The 21,285-nt window shown below is 36.4% G+C and overlaps 1 protein-coding gene and 1 pseudogene across 1 annotated transcript; one reads left to right on the forward strand and one right to left on the reverse strand.

Annotated features, from left to right (window-relative positions):
• The window catches only part of LOC107713933 (transducin beta-like protein 3), a 24,028-nt pseudogene extending 13,017 nt beyond the window's left edge, over window positions 1–11,011 (forward strand).
• A 2,368-nt stretch (window positions 11,012–13,379) lies between these two features.
• Window positions 13,380–16,850, reverse strand: LOC107713950 (NADPH oxidase organizer 1-like). The gene is made up of 8 exons (XM_016519615.1): window positions 16,751–16,850; window positions 16,222–16,302; window positions 15,515–15,587; window positions 15,229–15,412; window positions 14,926–15,110; window positions 14,723–14,830; window positions 14,289–14,406; window positions 13,380–14,009 (listed from the first exon to the last, which is right to left on the reverse strand). Exons 1-8 carry the CDS (start codon window positions 16,814–16,816, stop codon window positions 13,436–13,438), a joined length of 1,389 nt encoding a protein of 462 aa, XP_016375101.1. The 5' UTR covers window positions 16,817–16,850; the 3' UTR covers window positions 13,380–13,435.
• Window positions 16,851–21,285: the final 4,435 nt, after the last annotated feature.

Consider the following 21,285-nt stretch of genomic DNA (forward strand, 5'->3'; position numbering starts at 1 on the left):
TTGTTGTTTTTTTTAAATAAAAATAAATAAAAAAAGAAGATAAATATAAAGTAGAATTAAAATAGAATAGAAAGTGTTCGAGTTAGAGGGTCAAATAAAGGTGGAACAGGTGTGTTTTTAGTCGTTTCTTGAAGATGGTTAAGGACTCAGCTGCTCGGATTGATTTGGGCAGGTCATTCCACCAGGAGGGAACAGTTAATGAAAAAGTCAGTGAAAGTGATTTTGTGCCTCTTTGAGATGGCACAATAATACGCCGTTCACTTGCAGAACGCAAGCTTCTAGAGGGCACATAACTCTGAAGTAATGAATTTAGGTAAATGGGTGCAGAGCCAGTGGTGGTTTTGTAGGCAAACAGTAGCCTTGAATTTAATGCGAGCAGCTACTTGGTAGCCAGTGCAAATTGATGAACAGAGGTGTGACATGTGTTCTTTTCGGCTCATTAAAGATTAATCTTGCAGTGGCATTTTGGATTAATTGTAGAGGTTTGATAGAAGTGGCTGGAAGACCTGCCAAGAGAGCATTGCAATAGTCCAGCCTGGACAGAACAAGAGCTTGAACAAGGAGTTGTGTTGCATGTTCTGAAAGAAAGGGCCTGATCTTCCTAATGTTGTATAAAGCAAATCTGCAGGAAAGGGCAGTTTTAGCAATGTGGTCTGAGAAATTTAGCTTATCATCAATCACAACTCCAAGGTTTCTATCTGTTTTTGAAGGAGTTATGGTTGATGTGCCTAACTGGATGGTGAAATTTTGATAAAGTGATTGGTTTATTGAAACCACAAGTAGTTTTGTCTTGGCCAGGTTGAGTTGAAGGTGATGGTTCGTCATCCAACAAGAAATGTCTGTTAGACATGCTGAGATGCGAGCAGCTATCGTCGGATCATCAGGATGGAATGAGAGGTAGAGTTGAGTGTCATCAGCATAGCAGTGATATGAAAAGCCATGTTTCTGAATGACAGAACCTAGTGATGCCATGTAGACAGAGAAGAGAAGTGGTCCAAGTACTGAGCCCTGAGGCACCCCAGTAGCTGGATGTTGTGACTTGGACACCTCACCTCTCCAAGATACCTTGAAGGACCTATCTGAGAGGTAAGACTCAAACCACTGGAGTGTGGTTCCTGAGATGCCGTTTGCCAATAGGATTGACAGGAGGATCTGGTGGTTAACCGTGTCAAAAGCAGAGGACAGGTCCAGCAAGATAGATCCGTTAGATAAGCAATATAAGTTAAGACACGTTCAGAAACACCTGCAGTGTATGATCATACTGTAGGTCTGTCCTGAAACTCTTTGAAAAGTTTTGCTAAACTGATAACACAGTCTGTCGCATTTAGATCAATGATTGCGACAGGCCTGATCATAATAACCTATTCTAATATAATTCATGAACTTTTTTCAGTTGCCAAGCTATGCAGCACTTACTGGCTTTTTTTACAACACCTTTGAACGTGGCCTATCTTATCAGATTAAAGAACCAGACCTATTTATTTTATAACAGTATACTAGTTTGTAATGTTTCTTAACATATTTGTCACTTTATATTATGTGAACTTAAAAACTGTTCAAATAAGTACGCCTGTTTCTGTGCCAGTGTTAATGTAGCACTGAGAACATTTTATAGGATCCTTTTATATATTTACATTTTAAATTTAAAGTTTGTTTTTGTTTTTATATGTCTATACAGTTTTTATTAATTTTTATTTCAGTTTTAGTTTTTAGGGCATAAAGTTAAAAATGAGAAATTGGCAGCTAGCTGAATAAAGTATTTTATTTCAGTTAACGTTTCAGTTTGACTTTAACTTTAACTTTGATCTCAATTAGATGTTTGTGAACTGATTTATTTACATAATTATTTACTTTGAATATCACAAATATACAAAATGTACACTAATAATGCCTCGAATAAAAATGGGAAACTTGTAGCTTGTAAATTGTATTATTTTCTGAACTGTTTGTAGTTAATACATATTAAATACGTATCTCAAGCAATACATTTTTTAAAAATGTTTTTAGTTTTAGTTAATCATAATCAGTGTTGGGGAAAGTTACTTTTAAAAGTAACGTATTACAATATTGCGTTACTCCATAAAAAAGAAACTAATTACGTTACTTAGTTACTTTTTATGGAAAGTAATGCGTTACGTTACTTCTGCGTTACTTTTTAAAATCTGGACAGGGCTTGCTTGTTTGTTTTTAAAATAAAAAAATGTGAGTGAGATGAATTAATGTATATTCATATTTATTTTAGAACTACATTAACATCTTCTGATTTCTCTCAACATGGGGACAGGAGAGCTGTCAATCAATAAATTGGAAAAAAAAGTAACTTGCGTTACTTATTTGAAAAAGTAACTCAGATATTCTCTTGTAAATTAAAAAGTAATGCGTTACTTTACTAGTTACTTGAAAAAAGTAATCTGATTACGTAACTCGCGTTACTTGTAATGCGTTACCCCCAACACTGATCATAATAACCCTGTCGCTGTACGCAGGTTAAAGAAAGCCTTCCTGGTGTCGGGCAGTCAGGACTGTACTATTAAGGTGTGGGATCTGCCTGACCCTCTTCCTGATGTGGGATGTGAACCGGTCTTGATGACGGCACGACTCACAGAGAAAGCTCACGACAAGGTGGGTCGCTGCCCCGGTCACGTTCTTTCTCGTTCAGGAAATGCGTTCAACGAAACTGTCAGAAAATGTTACAAAAATGTTGACAGCTGAAACCATGCTCTTGAGTTTGTCTTCCTCCGGTGTTGTGAAGGATGTTAGGATGTTAAGCTTCTTAAATATATGTATAATAATATATAGGTATTTTCATTAGAGTTGTATTTATCAGACACAACAAAAAAAAAGATCTCAATTAGGTGTTTTTGAACTATACACTAAGTACCAACAATACAAAAAATGGGAAACGTAGCAATTAACAGCAGCATTTACTTATTATATTATTTTGTGAACTGTTTGTAATAAATGCTATTATTTTAATAAATGTAATCTACAAAGTACAGTATTCTGCACATACATTTTAATTAATTGTATACCTGTACTACAAAACTGTATACTACCATTCAAAAGTTTGGGGTTGGTAAGATTTGCTCAATGCATTTGAAAGAAGTATCTTATGCGCAGCAAGGCTGCAATTATTTATTCAAAAATGCAGTAAAACTACTGTTTTATTGTGAAATATTATTGCTATTTAAAATAACTGTTTACTATTGTGATATATTTTAAAATGTTATTTATGAATGAAATTTCAGCATCATTACTCCAGTCTTCAATATCACATGATCCTTCAGAAATCATTCTAATATGCTGATTTCCCCAATAAAGCAGTGTTTAATTGAAATAGAAATCCTTATTAACATTATACTTGTCTTTACTGTGACGTTTGATTAATTTAATGTGTCCTTGCTGAATAAAAGTTCATCTCATAAAAATATAAATAAATATATATTTACTTATTTCAGACTTTTAAATGATAGTGTATATAAACGAATCATCCAATGAAACACCAAAAAAAAAAAGACTCACTAAAATGAATCAGACTTTGTTTCTGAGACATCCAAGGTGCTGTCACAGTTCTGAACAATGAATCTAAGTTAGTAGTGTTGCTACTTTGAATCCATTACTCCCCAGTTTGTCACTTTATTTTCCATCATCTTCTCTTCTGTTGTCCTGTCTCTTCCTCGTATGTTCCTGAAGGATGTGAACAGCGTGACCATCTCTCCCAATGACAAGCTGCTGGCCTCTGGCTCTCAGGACCGCTCGGCTAAACTCTGGTCGCTGGCTTGATATGAGTCTGTTAGGTGTCTTCAGCGGTCACAGTCGAGGTGTTTGGTGTGTGCAGTTCTCTCCTGTGGACCAGGTCCTGGCCACGGCCTCAGCGGACGGCTCCATCAAAATCTGGAGCATTCAAGACTTCAGCTGCCTCAAGGTGAGTTACACGTACATGTTTAAAGAGCTGTTCAGGTGAGTTTGATATGTGATTTCAAGAGATTATATTTCCCACGAGGATTTAAAAAGAGGTACAATTTCATGTGTTTCCAACAAAATGTGAGATGGGATTTGACTATATCCAATTTGATAGTAAAATGAGTGCTAGATACTGTAATGGTGCCAAGGGTTCGGCTTTAAAAAGGAACAAGGCTTAGTGGTATCATTTGTGTTATTTTTCTTTCGTCTTTTTTTTAATTTGAAAGGCAAATGTTTTTTTCTTTAGTGTAACATGCACTGATGAATCAATGGAGGCCAAGGACATGTATTAGGAACATTTTGATTTCGTGTTGACGTACCATACTGTATCGTAATCGCTGAAAGTAAACATTTGCATTCTGTTCAAACCGATGCTCGTGAAGTCGATTCACAGGATTTCTGTGTTTTATCTCCGCAGACGTTCGAGGGACATGATGCCTCTGTGCTAAAGATCATCTTTGTCAGTCGAGGAACTCAACTAGTGTCTAGGTAGGTTATGTGCTTCCTTTGACATTTTCTGACAGTTCACACGCACTATATTCAACACTTTCATTATAATGAGAGTCTTTACAGCAGACTTTTTCAACCAAACATTTTCCCCCAGTAACCCGAATCTCTCTTCTCTGTCATTCTTTAGTGGTTCTGATGGACTTGTTAAGTTGTGGACCATAAAAACAAACGAGTGTGTGAAAACTTTTGATGCTCACCAGGACGAAGTGTGGGCTCTGCATGGCAGCAGCAAAGACGGCCTGATGGTGACGGGATCAGCCGATTCCACCATCACACTGTGGAAGGTCAGTCCACCCGATGTTTCCTATGCAGTCAGTTTCAGCTCAGACTCAGATGTGCTAGAGCACTGTTAAACACGGGAATGTGAAGTGGAACAATGCTGCAATCATTAATGCTTCCGTTACCAAGAGAAAAGCGGCATTGTTTTTTTTTACATCATTATGATGAATATGTTCCACTTCCTTATTTCTGGATTCTCATGTACTGCTTTTTTAAAGCAACTTAAGTTATTCATACATTGCCGTTCAAAATTTGGGGGTCAGTAGGATTTTCTTCTTTTTTGGTAAAGAAATTAATACTTCTATTCAGCAAGGATGCACTAAATTGGTCAAAGTTCTAATGTTACAAAAAAAAATTTCAAATAGATTTTTTTTTTTTTTTTTTACATTCTATTAATCAAAGAGTCCTGGAAAAATGTCACTGTTAAAAAATATTAAGCTGCACAACTGTTTTCTCCGTGAAGCAAAGTATTGAGCAAGATTCCTACAATATTCCATTCAGGAGAACTCGATTCATCCATCGGTTTTTGGTCACATCTCCGGTCTGTGTAACGCAACGCTTCTTCTTTTATAGTTGCATATAAAACAAATGAATGTAATTTCACAACTGGATGATCATTTAACACACGATTCTTAGATAACACTCCAAAAGTATGCGCACGCTGCCTACTAATTATCAAGCAATTTTCACTACTATGTGAAACCGGATGCTGAGCTATAGTATCATGCTCCCAAAATGGGAGCTGTCTTTGGTGCACAAATAATAATTTTCACTCTAGCAAAAAACATTTCTGTTCATTGGTTATGGTTGCTGTGTTTTTTTCTCCGTTGTCTATACATACAATACAGTTTCAGTGCATTAGTTTGTTTGTATTTCTCATTGTCTTTCTCTTCCCGTAAGGACGTGACTGAAGTGGAGCTGGCAGAGGAGCAGGCCAAACAAGAAGACCAAGTCCTTAAGTAAGTCACCGCCCGCATTGCAATTAGTAACAAACGAATGCAGTCAGCCGTATAGACATGTGATTGAAGACTGACAAGGCTGGATGCCAAAACATTTAGCCAAGCTAAGCAAACTCCTAGTCAAGCTTTTGCCTTTTAAACCTTTCATCTCTTTGTCAACTGAATCCTGATGTTGAAACAACGTTTCCTGAACCGTGAAAGCGGTTTACTTTTACCTGATCCTGGTCTTAATACATCATAGCTTAAACATGAACATTCTGGCCTCGTTATGGTCATATTAATGATTAGTGTCATTTTCTAATATTAAAGGGATAATTCACCCAAAAATGAACCGTCACCGTCATGTAGTTCAAAACACAAATGAAGATATATTTAATGAAACCCGAGAGATTTCCGTCCATTAAAAGTCCATCAAAACTTTCACACATTCATAAAGACATCATAAAAGAAATCCACATGATTTGAGCGGTTTAATCTCAAGTGTGTCTCATGAAGATATGATGAACAGATTTAATTTAGGCTTGTATTCACATCAACACGCATACATGGAGCTCATCAAATATGGTAAATAGAAACACAACTGTACATACAATTACATTTATTATGTCTTTATAAACTTTTTGAAGCTTATAAACCTTCAGTGCAGGGACAGAAATCACTCATGTTTTATTCAAAATATCTTTGTGTTTTGAAGGTTGAAAGTTTTATGTTTTTAAATGATGCCTGGATTTTCGTATTTTGGGTGAACCTTCCCTTTTATATCATCATTTTTGAAAGTACCGTCTCTTACTATCGTCTGTCATTCCCAAATAAAACATCAGAAACATGTAGTTTGAGGGTTTCTGGATGTTGTGGCGTATTCACAGGCAGCAGGAACTGTCAAATTTACTTCATGAGAAGAAGTATGTGAAGGCTCTGGGAGTCGCTATCTCTCTGACTCAGCCGCACACTGCATTACGAGTCATCAGAGGTACTTTCTCTTTCATTTCTCTGCATTGAGTCAACATGCCTGCTCTACTTAACAACCGCATTTATTTTAAATGGCCACTTTGATTTGTTCAATATAAAATCAGGTAGAGCCACATTATAATACTCCACCATGTTTATTCACCTGAAATCTGAGAATCTCCTCCACTTCTGTTTAATTGTCCTGTTTTTTGTTTTTGTGACAGGATTATTATTTTTTTTCTTGGAAAAAGTGAATGAGCTTTAGTTCTTGAATGTCGTCACTCAAACTCTAGCTAATTTCCGATGATGGCTTATGATTGTGAAAGACGACGTTTGGTGAATTATTTCTCATTGTCTTGTATTTGAATGAGGTTCTTTTATCCACAGCCACAGTGTGTAAACGGAGTATGAAAGGTGTTTTCAACAGCACTCCTTCAGAAATTCCAGCGTTGCTCTTTAGCTGAACTGGTCAAACCTCAAAAATGCCAAATCTAAAATAAAAAAAATCTTGTTTTTGCTCTACACACATATATATATATATATATATATATATATATACAATGCTTAACAAATTTATTAAACCACTTGTCATAATAAATACAAAACAAATATTTAGGAATCTGTCAAAAACTTGTTTAAAACTAAAACTTTTATTGTCATTTATTAGGCAAATAACAAACTGAAACAACTAAATAGTCTGTATTCACACCTAATAACCAAAGACAATTATATATTTTATTTTTATTGTGTGCCTGCTTTGGCCTTGATAACAGCTTGCGTTCTTGCTGGCATTGTTTTTATGTACTTTTCCACAGTCTCTGTTGTTACTGACTTCCAAATAGTTTGCTTTTGATGAAACTTTTGTGCAATCTATCTTTAAATCCATTAAATCCCAACAATAATTATATTTCAGCATTAGAAACACTACAGTGACTAAAGAGCTTACACATACTGGTGTGGAATAACCAAAACATAAAAAATTATTTTGGTATTCACCAATAGTTTAGGGCAGCTGTGGTCTAAGCACTGTATGTATGTATATGTATATATATATATATGTAGTTGTAAAATATATTATTCCGGACAGTACTAAATAAAAAGTAACATGCATTTTGTATGATCTGTCTTATTTTGCTAAAATAATTAACATTTTGCGGATTTTGCAAGATGTATATAAACTTTTGACCACAATTGTATACAAAATAAATGTGATAGAAATAATATGAATGATTTATATATGGTTCATCCTATAATTTAGGGTACATTTTGTGTCCATTGATGATAATTATATTTTTTTTCTTCAGAAGTATCATATTTTATAATACATGCTATAAAATAAAAACATTTATTTTGCGCACCCTATTTTTCAGTTTGTTTGAAATGGCCTTTATGTCCCCTAAATTGCAGTTTTTGCAATGTTCGCTTTTTGAACTGACGAGTCTTGAGCTCAAAATAACGAATAAAATGTTAAGGTCAAGATTATCTATATTAAATTTATTTCTACAATCTAAATCCCTTGGAAAAATAGAGTTTAACTTCAGTTTTCTTTCAAATAAGAAAATATTTCATTTTACTCGTGTCCACAAAAATGTGAGTCAAAATGCTGAAATTGTCAACTGTAACTGTTGAAATTTGTCCATATGGCTGTCAAATGAAAACATTAATTAACAAAATAAATAACTGAATTATTTATGATGGTTTGTGACCCTGGAGCACAAAACCAGTAATAAGGGTCAATTTCTCGAAATTGAGATTTATGCGACTTAACACTGCTTTTGTGCTCACATATGTTCCTTTTCTTTAATCCTGAACAGAAATTCGCCAGCAGGAGGATGGGATACAGGAGCTAGAAAAGACGCTCCTGAAACTCCGTCAGGATCAGAAAGGTAGACGTCATGTGTTGGTGCACCAGGCTGTTTTTGTCTGCGTTGCCTGATTGTGTGACTGTGGCGTGTGTCGTGTTCAGAGTCGCTGCTGCGATACTGTGTGGTGTGGAACACTAATTCACGCAGCTGTCTGGATGCCCAGGCCGTGCTGCAGGTGCTGCTCACACACCTGAGCCCGGAGGAAATCCTGCAGTATCAGGCCACTCGTACTCATCTCGAGGCCCTCATACCCTACACAGGTGGGGTATTATTTTTAATACAATTAAGTTCACCCATGATAAACACAAGAGACCAGTATTTCTGGCTATTGCATTGAAATCTAGCGTAACAAATGTGATTGTTTCTTACTTCCTGCAGAGAGACACATGCAGCGGATTGGCCGTCTCCTGCAGGCCTCAATGTTTCTCGATTATATGTGGCAGAAGATGCGTATTACAGGTGGTATCGACAGGTAAAGTTTTCCCAAAACGTCCTGGAATTGTATTCATTAAAGGGGTCATATGACGTTGCTAAAAAGAACATTATTTTGTGTATTTGGTGTAATGAAATGTGTTCATGCGGTTTAAGGTTCAAAAAACACATTATTTTCCACATACTGTACATTATTGTTTCTCCTCTATGCCCCGCCTTCTGAAACGCTTGATTTCTACAAAGCTCAACGGTCTGAAAAGCGAGGTGTGCTGTGATTGGCCAGCTATCCAGTGCGTTGTGATTGGCTGAACTGGCGGCAACAATACTACAGCGAGAATAAAAGTTACGCCTTCTTTCTTTGCGTGAACATTTGGGCGGCGTTATGCAAATCTTCCCACATTGTGACGTAGACGTGGGGGCGTGTTTAAACGAGGCGTTTTAGGAGGACGTGGACGAGTCTTAACTTTTATAAAGAATATCTCTTTGGATTTGAGACTTTAGTCTTTGCAACTTTACAGATCTTCTTTATGCACCAAGAGCTTGTAACACTCCAAAGAGAAAGGAACACTTGAAATCGCATCATATGACCCCTTTAAAACAGTGTTTTTTGCTAAGGGAAGCATCAGTATTTCTATTGTTCAGGGTTATTGATCTGAACAAACTCCTAACTATGAATATTAAACTTTGGTGCGAAACAAGTCCTTTATATTTGTGCTATAAAAACGAATGATCAACAATCTAGCAAACATCTTACAATGTCAGAAAACCCACCCAGACTTGGATGTATAAATCTAAATGCATAAAGCTTTTACCCAAACAGATGTCAACACAGTAAAGTATGTCACATACTAAATTAAATTATTTGAAAAGATATTTCCTTGGTTGACCCGTCTACAGTTCTGTCGAATTACACGAGTCACCGCTTAATTACAATCTTTCAGGAAGTGGGTTTAAATAAATACAGTGCACCCAGATTTACTTTTAACAAATGTTAAATATTTCTTTCACCTATTAAAGATTCACTCAAACGTCTTATTGAGTTTCACTTATTAAACATCTTGCCAAATTTTCCCTTGCTATTGTTGATATCCCTATGATATGATTCCAGATTCCAGATTTTCAAATAGTTGTATCTCGACCAAATATTGTGCTATTCTAACAAACCATACATCAATGGAAAGCTTATTTACTCAGCTTTCAGATGATGCATAAATCTAAATTTAAAAAAATTGACCCTTTTGTCTGGTTTTGTGCTCCAGGGTCACATATTTATGTTTTTACTGTTTTTATTTTATAATACAATGCCGTTTTTTATGTGTGGTTCCCCTGTCATTCGTTTGAAAGTTTGTTCATTACATCACCTGTTGGTCTGCTGCTTTTCTCTAGTGTGAACTTGGATGATGATGATGATGATGAGCTGGACACCAGCCCTCAATCCATCTTCATCATAGACAAGCAACCAGTGGAGATGACGGACAATCCAGTATCTCAGCAGCGACAAGAAGATGAAGAGGAAGCTCTGGAGGATTCAGAAACAACAGAGCAGCTCCTTGATGAAGATGAAAGCGTCAGCACATCTAAAAGCGCTCATGTGAAACCGAACCGTGTGAACAGCGTCGTAGATGATAGTGAAGATGAGGATAATGTCATGGAAATTTCCACCAAGTCTACGGATTCTGACCCCTCCAAAACTGCAAATATAAGGTGATCGGCTGCTGTAGCTGTCAGTACTGTTTGTTGAATTCATGGACTGCTTATGACCTTCCTGAATTTTCTGATTCATCAACAATAAACAGGGGTTTCCTGTTTGTATCTCCGCACCAATTGCAAAATAACCTTAAGTGTTTTGTTAAGTAGCTGTTTTGTCATTCTTCAAATTAGATCATGTTCATATCTATTGGAGAAGAGGAATACGTTTTATTCTCCTTCATGTGTTTGAAATTATGTTCAGCTTGGAGGAAGATTCTTGGTTATAAAGCAAAAAAATGTATTTATAGTAATTCCGCAATTATTTGGAAGTCAATGGACAACATTAATAGGAATAAATGTTCAAATTAAACCACTAAAAGGATGATTTGGGCTTTTTTACATATCAAATACTATATATTTTAGTGAATGATGGTACATTTTAAATAACAAAAAAGAGTGTTCTCATTCTATGTTCAGTGAAACTTTTATTTTATCATTTTTTTTTTTTACTTGTATTTTCTCGTTTTCTCTAGTAATCGACACTGTTTGAGTTTAGAGTTACAGTTTGTCTCTTCCATTTGTTTATGTAAAAACAATTATGTTCACGAAGGCCAAAAGTAGTAAAAAAATGGACATGATGTGAGCCCTTCACAATCTTAAAAGAAAAAAGTGATATAAAGTCATGATATAGCTTTATTTTATTTTTGTGACTGGGTATGTTTATGCATAAACCCAAGCAATAATTAAAAAATTCTAACAATATGGTTTATATATTCAATGTTACTTAGTGGAGAAGAGAAGTATCCTCAGCGTAAACAAAGCTACTTACATGTGACAAAAACAACATGTTTGTTTGGAAACCAGTTACAATTTTAAAGTTAAATTGGTATTTAAATGTAAGAATGAAGTCATTTACCTGTTGAGAGTGTGTTGACAGTCTGTAGTTGGATCACTGAACTCCAGAAAATCAGTATTGAGCTGCTTCGACAGTTACAGGTTTGAAAAACAAAAACGCGAGAATAAAGAACCCTGAACTCTAACACAAAGAACCATTTCCGCATGAAAGGGTACTTCAGGATGCTAGAGTTCTAAATAGAACTGTCACTACGTGTAAAGAACCTTTAACCTTTTGAGCAGGACTTGGACACCTTTGGTTTAAAACACAGTAATATTAGCAATAAACTTAAAACAGGAATAGCCTGGAGAGCTACGTTCCTGCTGATCTCACTGCCAACCCTTCTCCAACATCTCAACGCATTTAGATTTATGCATTTGAATGCTTGAACTGGTTTTTAGTCATTCGTGCATGGGAATCGAACCCATGACCTTGGTGTTGCTAATGTCAAACTCTACTCTTTGAGATACAGGAATAATTAGCTGGTTAAGGTGGGATTGATTGAGTTGGAGCCAACGATTGGAGACCTCTGACTTGGACATTGGTCCTTAAAGAACTGACCCTAACCTGTGTTTTTTGGCATACATCACGCTTAATGAGATATGCTTCTTGTACATTGCCACTGCAAATGAAAAGATCTCTTTAACAATCCATTTGCAGAAATGAACACTCCAATAATGGCAGTCTTTAGGGTTAAATATTTTATTTTATATTTACAGGCAATCATCATGGGAAAAACATACAACAAATCAACTCTGAAGAGTGTACACAGTATATATAATATGTCAGGATATACAATGCATATAAGGCACAAGTAATATTTTCCACTATGGAAAAATATTCTTTCTTCAAACGAGGGAAAACTAGGAAAGACACAAATCTTAGATATATATTCTGTATCCGATTTCTAAAAACATTTCTAGGCTGTGTCGATCATTATCTTTTCTTCAGTAAAAGAACATCTACATTTGTCTATTAGAATAAGAGCAGCTTCTTTAGAAACATGTAGATCAATCATTTGTAACACGCGCAATATTCCATTCCGAGAATAAGATCTAAACTTAGTTCTAGTAAAATAAATGCACACAAGAATCTCTCCTGAAGCTCCATAATTTGTCCATCAAATAATCACATTGGCATCAAGCAAGTGTTACGCAGTGGACAATAATGCTTGGTCCCACTTTATATTAAGTGGCCGTAATACCTGTGTACTTACATAGTAACTAGATGTGTACGTAGTATGTAACCACAGTGCAAGTACACATTGGTACATAGTATCTACAGCTGTAATGTTTCTGTAACTACACACATGTAACAACCCTCAGGATGGTTTGTGTAAGTACAAATGTGTAACAGGACATTGGTAACAACACTTTTTTTCACTTCACTAAGTATTCGTGTAACAGCAATTAGAAAACTACATTTTGTAACAACAATATGTATAAGAGTAATTGGAACAATTTGATCCAGGGGGTGGAGATGGGTAGGTTTAGGGATATGTAAAGTGGGAGGAGTTGGATCTCGAGTTGGTGTACTTACATGGTAACTCCTCAAGAACTGTCCACTTAATATAAAGTGTAACATTCTGGACACCAACCACAATTTATATGTAAAGCCTAACTTACTGGCCGCTGCTGTGTAACATCAGAGTAATTACATGATAAATCTAATATAAAGTGTAACACTTTCTTTACCAAAAAGTGCTGTTCAAACATTACAGCTGTAGATACTATGTACCAATGTGTACTTCCACTGTGGTTACATACTACGTACACATCTAGTTACTATGTAAGTACACCGGTATTACGGCCACTTAATATAAACCACTCTGGACATGGACTCTTGGATTTTCTCCTCAAACATGTAATGTAACATAAAGTGCGTGAGACATTGGCCTAATTGGTTCTCTGCAGGTTTTTGCGTGTGACGGTGGTGCAGCGTTTGAGTATCTCCTGAGCTTGGGGTCTGGGTGGTATCTTGGGGGTGGAGGGCATCTTGTTGAGACTGGGGTCTGATCTGCTGCCGATCATCTTGCATTCTCCGGCACTTTCAGGGCTCAGGCTGCCTGAAGAGTCTGGCGTAGGGGTGCGACTCTGGCGTAAATGCTCTTCCGAATCCAAGCAATTTAGCGAATCGCTGCTTTGGTCGCTGAACGCTTCGCTGTCGTCGCTCAGACTGCTTTGCGGACCGTTCTTGGCAAACTCCACTCGGATTGACCGCAACCCACTCATTGAACGTGACATCTGCTTGTCTTTAGGGTCCAAGGTGCTTCCTGAAGGTCCCAGGTTGTCCTGGGATCTGCTAAGCTCACGGCCGGAGACCTGCAGGAAATCTTCTCCAGGACGTTGAAGCTGTGCCAAGTCAAGAGTGGAGCTGGTCATCTCCCTCTTAGCGGGCATCAGGTGAATCCGTGGGTTACTGTACGGTTGCAGGTACATAGCTGGTACAAATCCTGCCTTTCGATTGTACCTGAAGGATAGACAAAGACAGCTCTCAATCGTTGAGGACAGATCTAGGATTAGCATTAGAGCTTATGTAAAATCATTGGGTAAGTTGGTTTCATTGAAAGTAAACAAGGAAGAAGCAAACTGGCAAAACTAGTCCACAAAAATGAGGATGTAAAGCGAGTGCCAAGTTTGTTTCCAGACTCTTCAGCATGTCAGATGAGCAGGATAAGCATTGCTGCCCGTTACATAACTGCTGTGTATTTTCATCAGCTCATTTTTCTCAGTAAACGAGATGATTTACCTCACTATCCACCAGCCGTTGTCAGACTTCTGTAGCACCTCTACCACAGACCCGATCTCGACTGAGAGTTCATCACTGTTCATGGCTTTGTAACTTTTGGCAGCAACATAGAAAACACCTGACGAATGCAAAATGTTAAGAACAACTTGGTGAACAGATGAATGCATTCTTAACATCCAAACAGCAGTTGGGCCTGAACTTTGCAGGACGTTGACACCCCTGTACTTTTGATTTGTGCCTTCACAGTGATTTGCGACAACAAAGTCGCCAGAATTAATTCATTGTCAAAGTTAGTGGTATAAGCATAATTAGGTTGATTTCCATATTGGTTTCCAGGAAGGCTGATTCAGAACACAAGAATGTGCAGTCAAACCGGTTTTATTTCCAAATAAATACTGGCAGAATACATTAGAAACCACTAAACGGGTACGTACTGCCGCCATCCATCACATCAGGACCATCATCACCCATCTCAGCTCTCTGTAGATACGGAGCAGGAAACCAAGCGAGACATTTGGCTTCATTTTCCACCAGCCACCATCCTGATGAGACAAAGTACAGCAAGGTTAGAGACTACATTTTTAGAGACTCTGTGTAGTCTGGCAAACAATTCAAAGGCCAAATGAGTCGTTCTCACCTTTTCGGTCCCTAATGAGCACATCCACTATCTCATCCACCTCAACCTTGAAGGGTTGATTCTTGGTGTCCTTGGTCTCGTAAGTAGCTATGCATCGGTATGTTTCAGCAACAAAGGGTTGAGTAACATTGTTCATCCCGACATTACTGCTGCCCAGAGAGGTCTCTGATGGCATGATCACGATACTGCCGGACAAAACACAATCTTTAATTTGGTTCCGTTTCAGAGACTTCGTATTGTTTTGAAAATTCTAGCACGTGTTTATTATTTTCCGCTCTGCTTGTTTTTGCAGCATCCGCTTACCTGTTTTTTGCAAAGTCCGAATCGAGGTCCTGGGGTTTGGGAAGCAGGAACTGGAGGAGCTCTGAGCTCTGGCAGATACGGGGATCACTCTTCAGCAGTTCACTGCAGTATTCTTCCAGAACCTTCAGTCTGAGCACTGACTTACTGGGGCTCCACTTCTGCATGCTCTTCTGCACTCTTGCAGCTGCAAATACATTATTATTATTTTTTTAATATATATGACTTCATGATGAGGGCTGTACTTGAATTTGCACATTGTTTAATGAACAACTGGTAAAGTATTTACCTTTAAATTTGGGAATAATCCTTCCTGATCTTCTAAAGGGGTTTGAAGGAGGGAATTTCTTCTTGAGGTGTCTCTACAGTAATAAGCATGTAGATATTATTCTACTTGACTAGATAGATAAATAAGCGATGATAGATAGATAGATGGATAGATAGGCGATGATAGATAGATAGATAGATGGATAGATAGGCGATGATAGATAGATAGATTGATAGATGGATAGATAGGCGATGATAGATAGATAGATAGATAGATAGATGGATAGATAGATAGATGATGATAGATAGATAGATAGGCGATGATAGATAGATAGATAGATAGATAGATAGATAGATAGATAGATAGATAGGCGATGATAGATAGATAGATAGGCGATGACAGATAGATAGATAGATAGATAGATAGATAGATGATAGATAGATAGGCGATGATAGATGGATAGATGGATAGATAGATAGATAGATAGATAGATATATGGATAGATGGATATATAGATAGATGGATAGATAGATAGATAGATAGATAGATAGATAAGTGATGATAGATAGATAGATAGATAGATGGATGGATGGATGGATGGATGGATGGATAGATAGATAGGCGATGATAGATAGATGATAGATAGATAGATAGATAGATAGATAGATGAATAGATAGATAGGCGATAATGGATAGATAGATTAAATTAAGAGAAGAAAGGGTCTTACGTGGAGCGTTTTGAAGTCTTCAAGCGATCTGTACACAGTAATCTCATTGTGATCTGACCAGAGTACAGTGATCATGTAGAACTGAAGAGAAGAATGTATTAGACATTTCAATACTTCATTTTAATTACATCAAAGCTCTCGCTTTACATTACAGTCTTCAAGTATGTCCCAATGTTAATGAACCACTGTACATACAAGAGTGTTTCCTTATCCGATCTGACCCTTAAAAATTTAGTTATCAAGTTTTAAAAACTTGTGTTAATATTCTGTTATAATTTTTTAAAGAATAAAGAACTGTTACCACATGAAGCACATTTAGGTTATCTGACCTTTTTTTATTATTATGTATAATTATTATTATTATAGTATTTATATATAATAATAAATCAATTATACTAATGCTGATAAATTATAATAATGTGTTGTGTGTAGTAAAAACATCAATAATCTTATTCAAAACAACGGCAATGTATATTAAAATGTAATTATAACAAACGAATGCAAAATGGTAAAATAAAAAGTGTCTTACTTTAACTACTTCTTTCTGCATCACTCCAACAAGCTGTATTTTGACGGGGTGTCTTTGCTCGCCCATCCTGACCAGCTTGTGCTGCAGTAGATGAGTGTGTTGTCTGGTGTCTGACTGACTGACTGCTTTTATTTATCATGCCTCCAGCCAGAGGCGGGAACCAGTGCAATTACACAAACCGGAGAGTCCGCTGTTATGTCACCAATATTCCTTGAAGAAGCCTGGATGGAATATTATGTAAGTGCCACACATCGAACGATCGAACAGTTGTTGTTTTATAAATAGTGCAGGTTCTGTTGTGATTATAAGTCACTTAATGTGTGACAATATGCCCCGCAATATATATATATATATATATATATACACCCCCCCATCTAGTTTCGAAACAGCTGCTGTACTGGCATGAACTTTTAAACATGAGACCTGACCATTTGGAGTGTGGCTTTTTCATGGGCTTGAGCTAAATGAATGTTGTGCAACCATGCTTGGGACGGCCCACATAAACGAGCAAAAATGCTTGTTTGTACTATGGTAAAATAAATGTTCAGCGACATCTTCAAAAGATTTTTTAATTTTGGCGCACTTTTTTCCTATATAACGTCGATATGGTAACTAATAAACACTGTAAATTTTGTGTGTGGAAATATTCAAACCACGTGCATTATAACTAACCCCGCGTTACTAAAAAATTCTATGGAAGTCAATGGCAACAAGTGTTTGGTTACCAACATTCTTCAAAACATCTTTGTGTTCAGCAGAAGAAAGAAGCTCATTGAGCAACTTGATGGCGAGTAAATGATGACAGAATTTCCATTTTGGGTGAAATATCCCCTATAGAAGTTTATTAATGTAACTGTAAACTTGAGAAACGGCAGCAACGTAGTAATGTTTCAACTGGATATTATTGATGGAGAATGGAATACTTTCTTTAAAAGACTGGTGATGAAAGTGCATTGGGAAAACGAACATTCTAATTCTAATTCTGACAGGCTTATGTTGCAATCAGCCATAGCGGGAAATGGAACTAGTGTATGCTAAAACCAGACCATCTTATGAGTAGAGACCAACAATTAGGATTCTTGGAAGAGACATGAGTTAGTAGCCTACTCAGCCCTTCACATTAAAGCATGTGTCATAAAACAGTGCTGACATATTCATAAACCTTCCAGGAAACAGAAGCTAAAAAAAGAGACAGAGAAAAGATTCCCGTCGGGTTATAAGAAGCTTCAAGGAAATATAGGCAGGATTTCCTCTCGGGTGTGTGTGCGCCCAACAACCCAACCTACATTTGAAGCAGACACCTTTGTTTACTGTAACACGTTTTCACTGCTGAACGTGTTAAACAGCACTGAATCACTGGAAACCCCGTCATTCCAATACCAGATGCAGATTTGACATCTGTTTGAGTTAACACATGCATACAGGTTTCTCTGTGCTGTTAATTGTAAACGACATTATTAGTGGTATTTTGGTAATTACCAACTTACTGTACGATCAGATTTGCTGTATTTGTCGGGCGGGCGATAAAATGCAGTGCAAAATACTTGCGTTCTCACAAAAGCACTGAAATCTACATCATATTATCTCCATCTCAAAAGTTTCGCAAGAAAACGCAACAGCATTGAAATCCAATTCGCATTTTTTATATACCATCGCCACGTGCATTAAGAGACTCCACAGATGTACACTGAGCGATATTGTTAACTAGAAACAACAGTTTTTGTTATTTCACATTGCATGAACTAATAAGAACATATACGACTTTCTAATTTTATGTTCAGGCTATATTAGCAAAGATATATATAATTGATATTTAAACCAATGTAGTTAACTAAGTGTAATAGCGGTTTCTATTATGTGATAGTATTATTATTTTCTGCATGTCCATGTTGCTACAAATATTACTTAAAGACAGTGATTATGGGCATGTAATGTCAAATATAGCCTACTGTATTGCGTTATATGAAATTCAAAATAATTAATACAAAGCCTTGAACAATGGAAACATGCATTTCTCTATGTGACTAAACCAATAAGACGATTAAATAAAACGACTAAAATACTAAATTATATACATATAAACAGCTCAACTTTATACCACTGTTATCATTGATATACCATTATATTTTCTGGTAATATTTTGAATTACACTGTAAAAAAAAAAATAAAAATAAAAAATCTGTGACATTTACGGTAAAATACCGGCAGCTGTGGTTGCCAGAACTTCACCGTAAAAAATATGGTAGCAACATTTTAGGCTTTACAGACTTGACTTAAATTCACAATAAAATACCGTATTTCATTAACTGATGTAATGTTAATAAAGGTTATTTTAAATTGCAATCATATTTCACAATATTAGATTTTTTTTGTTGCATTTTTGCTCATATAAATACAGCCTTGGTGAGCATATATGTGACCCTGGAGCACAAAAGCAGTGTTAAGTCGCTGGGGTATATTTGTAGCAATAGCCAAAAATACATTGTATTGGTCAAAATTATCCATTTTTCTTTTATGCCAAAAATCATTAGGATATTAAGTAAAGATCATGTTCCATGAAGATATTTTGTAAATTTCCTACTGTAAATATATCAAAACTTAATTTTTGATTAGTAATATGCATTGCCAAGAACTTCATTTGGACAACTTTAAAGATGATTTTCTCAATATTTTTATTTTTTTGCACCCTCAGATTCCAGATTTTCAAATAGTTGTATTTCAGCCAAATATTGTCCTATCATAACAAACCATACATCAATGGAAAGCTTATTTGTTCAGCTTTCAGATGATGCATAAATCTCAATTTCGAGAAAATTGACCCTTATTACTGGTTTTGTGCTCCAGGGTCACATATATAATATCAGACCCTACCTTTATGACTTTGCATATGGGTCACAATTTTTTTTTTCCTGCGCTTTGAGTTAATCGTTTATGCTTTATTGCGTCGCCACTCTAAATATTGCATTACTCATACATAATTCAGTTCATGGCAGACCACAAAGCACATGGAATACGGTCTCCCATAATGCATTGTGCTCGACTTGACCTTCCTTTCCAACGTGAATCAATGAACTTTGGAAAGCTAATATAACCATAAAACGTATTTCTGTCATAACCATTTGCTGAAATAAGCATGTAACATAATGAGGTCATGTGACAATAATGTGGCTGTTTAAAAAGTACCAGTGTGTGAAATAATTCAGTCCATGCATTAAAGAGATGGTACTACGCCATCTAGTGGTACATCTATTATAACTAAAATAAATCACTTTCCTTTCAAACCTGAGAAAGTCGATCCATGTCCTGAACCCCACAAAACAACAACAGCAACTTCATTTTCTTATTTCCTTTATTTTCCTATCCTTTTGTGCCAATAAAAAGATCCCTCATAATTGTGAAAGGAGAATGAAATCAGCCCTATTATGTACATCCCCTCTTCCTGTACTGTAACAGCATGTGCAGTGGCCTTTCATTAGCTTAGCATTGCTGTAAATACATCTTCACCTTCAGGCAGCAGATTATTAGGTGCGGCAAACACACATCTTCATGAACACTTCTCTGTGACCACGTTTCTGGTTTTAAGGACAACAGAAGAACTCAAAACAGGAAAACATGTCAATTACTGGGTATGTGTTAGGCATAATGTGCATCATTAGTGGGATTTGGCCACGGGATGGGCCAAAAATAAAGAATTTTCTTTTCTATCGTCTTATTTTCTATGCACAAAATGTCATTAGGACATCTCAACACGGCTAGGTTGAAATGTGGCGTGGATCTGATGTTAAACACTCGCTAGTCTACAATTAAAAAGGAGGTTTCGGTGGATGAGGTACAGCAATCTTTCATTTCAAACGTCACATTCTTAGAAGTCTTTCTGTCTGTACAGAGCTTAAACTGATGATTATAAAAGTAGTTTATAGACACATCTCTGACTTTTAAGGCAAAGGGTTTGACTAAAGCTTAAATGGACGCATCTGGGTTTTGTAGCATCAGATCACGGCCATTAAAAACTGATGGGTAGTTTAAAATAACAGTGTTGTCCACCTGCTTTGAAAAAATCTTCCTGAGCCCTCCGATAAAAACACTTGCTTATTCTTCATGACATCTTCAGCGAGGACTGAAAGCCAGGTTGTGCTTCCGCGGCCTTGCATTCCGACGCACCGAATACCAATCAATACTCTCTGAGCTGTCGATATTAAAGTGAACAAGTGAGAAGTGATTATTCTCAAACCTAAGAGACTCGTATGGAAGCCTGTTTCCACCTCAGAATAATAATAATAATAATAATAAAGTTAATTGTGACTTTATAAATCACAATTTTGACTATTTCTCTCAGAGAGAGAAAAAAGTCAAAATTGTGAGATGTTAATTTAGAATTCTGAGAAAGAAAAAGTCAGAATTTTGAGATATAAATTGAAAATTCAGATGAAAAAAGTCAGAATTGCTAAATGAAATGCCAGATATAGACTCAGAATTGCACACAAAAAAAATAAAAATAATTATATATATATATATATATATGCTCCGAATTCCAA

Source organism: Sinocyclocheilus rhinocerous, unplaced genomic scaffold, assembly GCF_001515625.1.
Source record: "Sinocyclocheilus rhinocerous isolate Xijiao unplaced genomic scaffold, SAMN03320098_v1.1 scaffold1140, whole genome shotgun sequence".
NCBI classification, from domain to species: Eukaryota; Metazoa; Chordata; class Actinopteri; order Cypriniformes; family Cyprinidae; genus Sinocyclocheilus; species Sinocyclocheilus rhinocerous.

Coding starts and splice junctions, on each gene's coding strand:
- LOC107713950 (XM_016519615.1), bottom strand. CDS start 16,816: ATGGGCGAGCAAAGACACCCCGTCAAAATACAGCTTGTTGGAGTGATG. Junction 15,111..15,228: donor TCGGACTTTGCAAAAAACAG/GTAAGCGGATGC, acceptor TTTGTCCGGCAG/TATCGTGATCATGCCATCAG. Junction 14,831..14,925: donor GCTCATTAGGGACCGAAAAG/GTGAGAACGACT, acceptor TTGTCTCATCAG/GATGGTGGCTGGTGGAAAAT.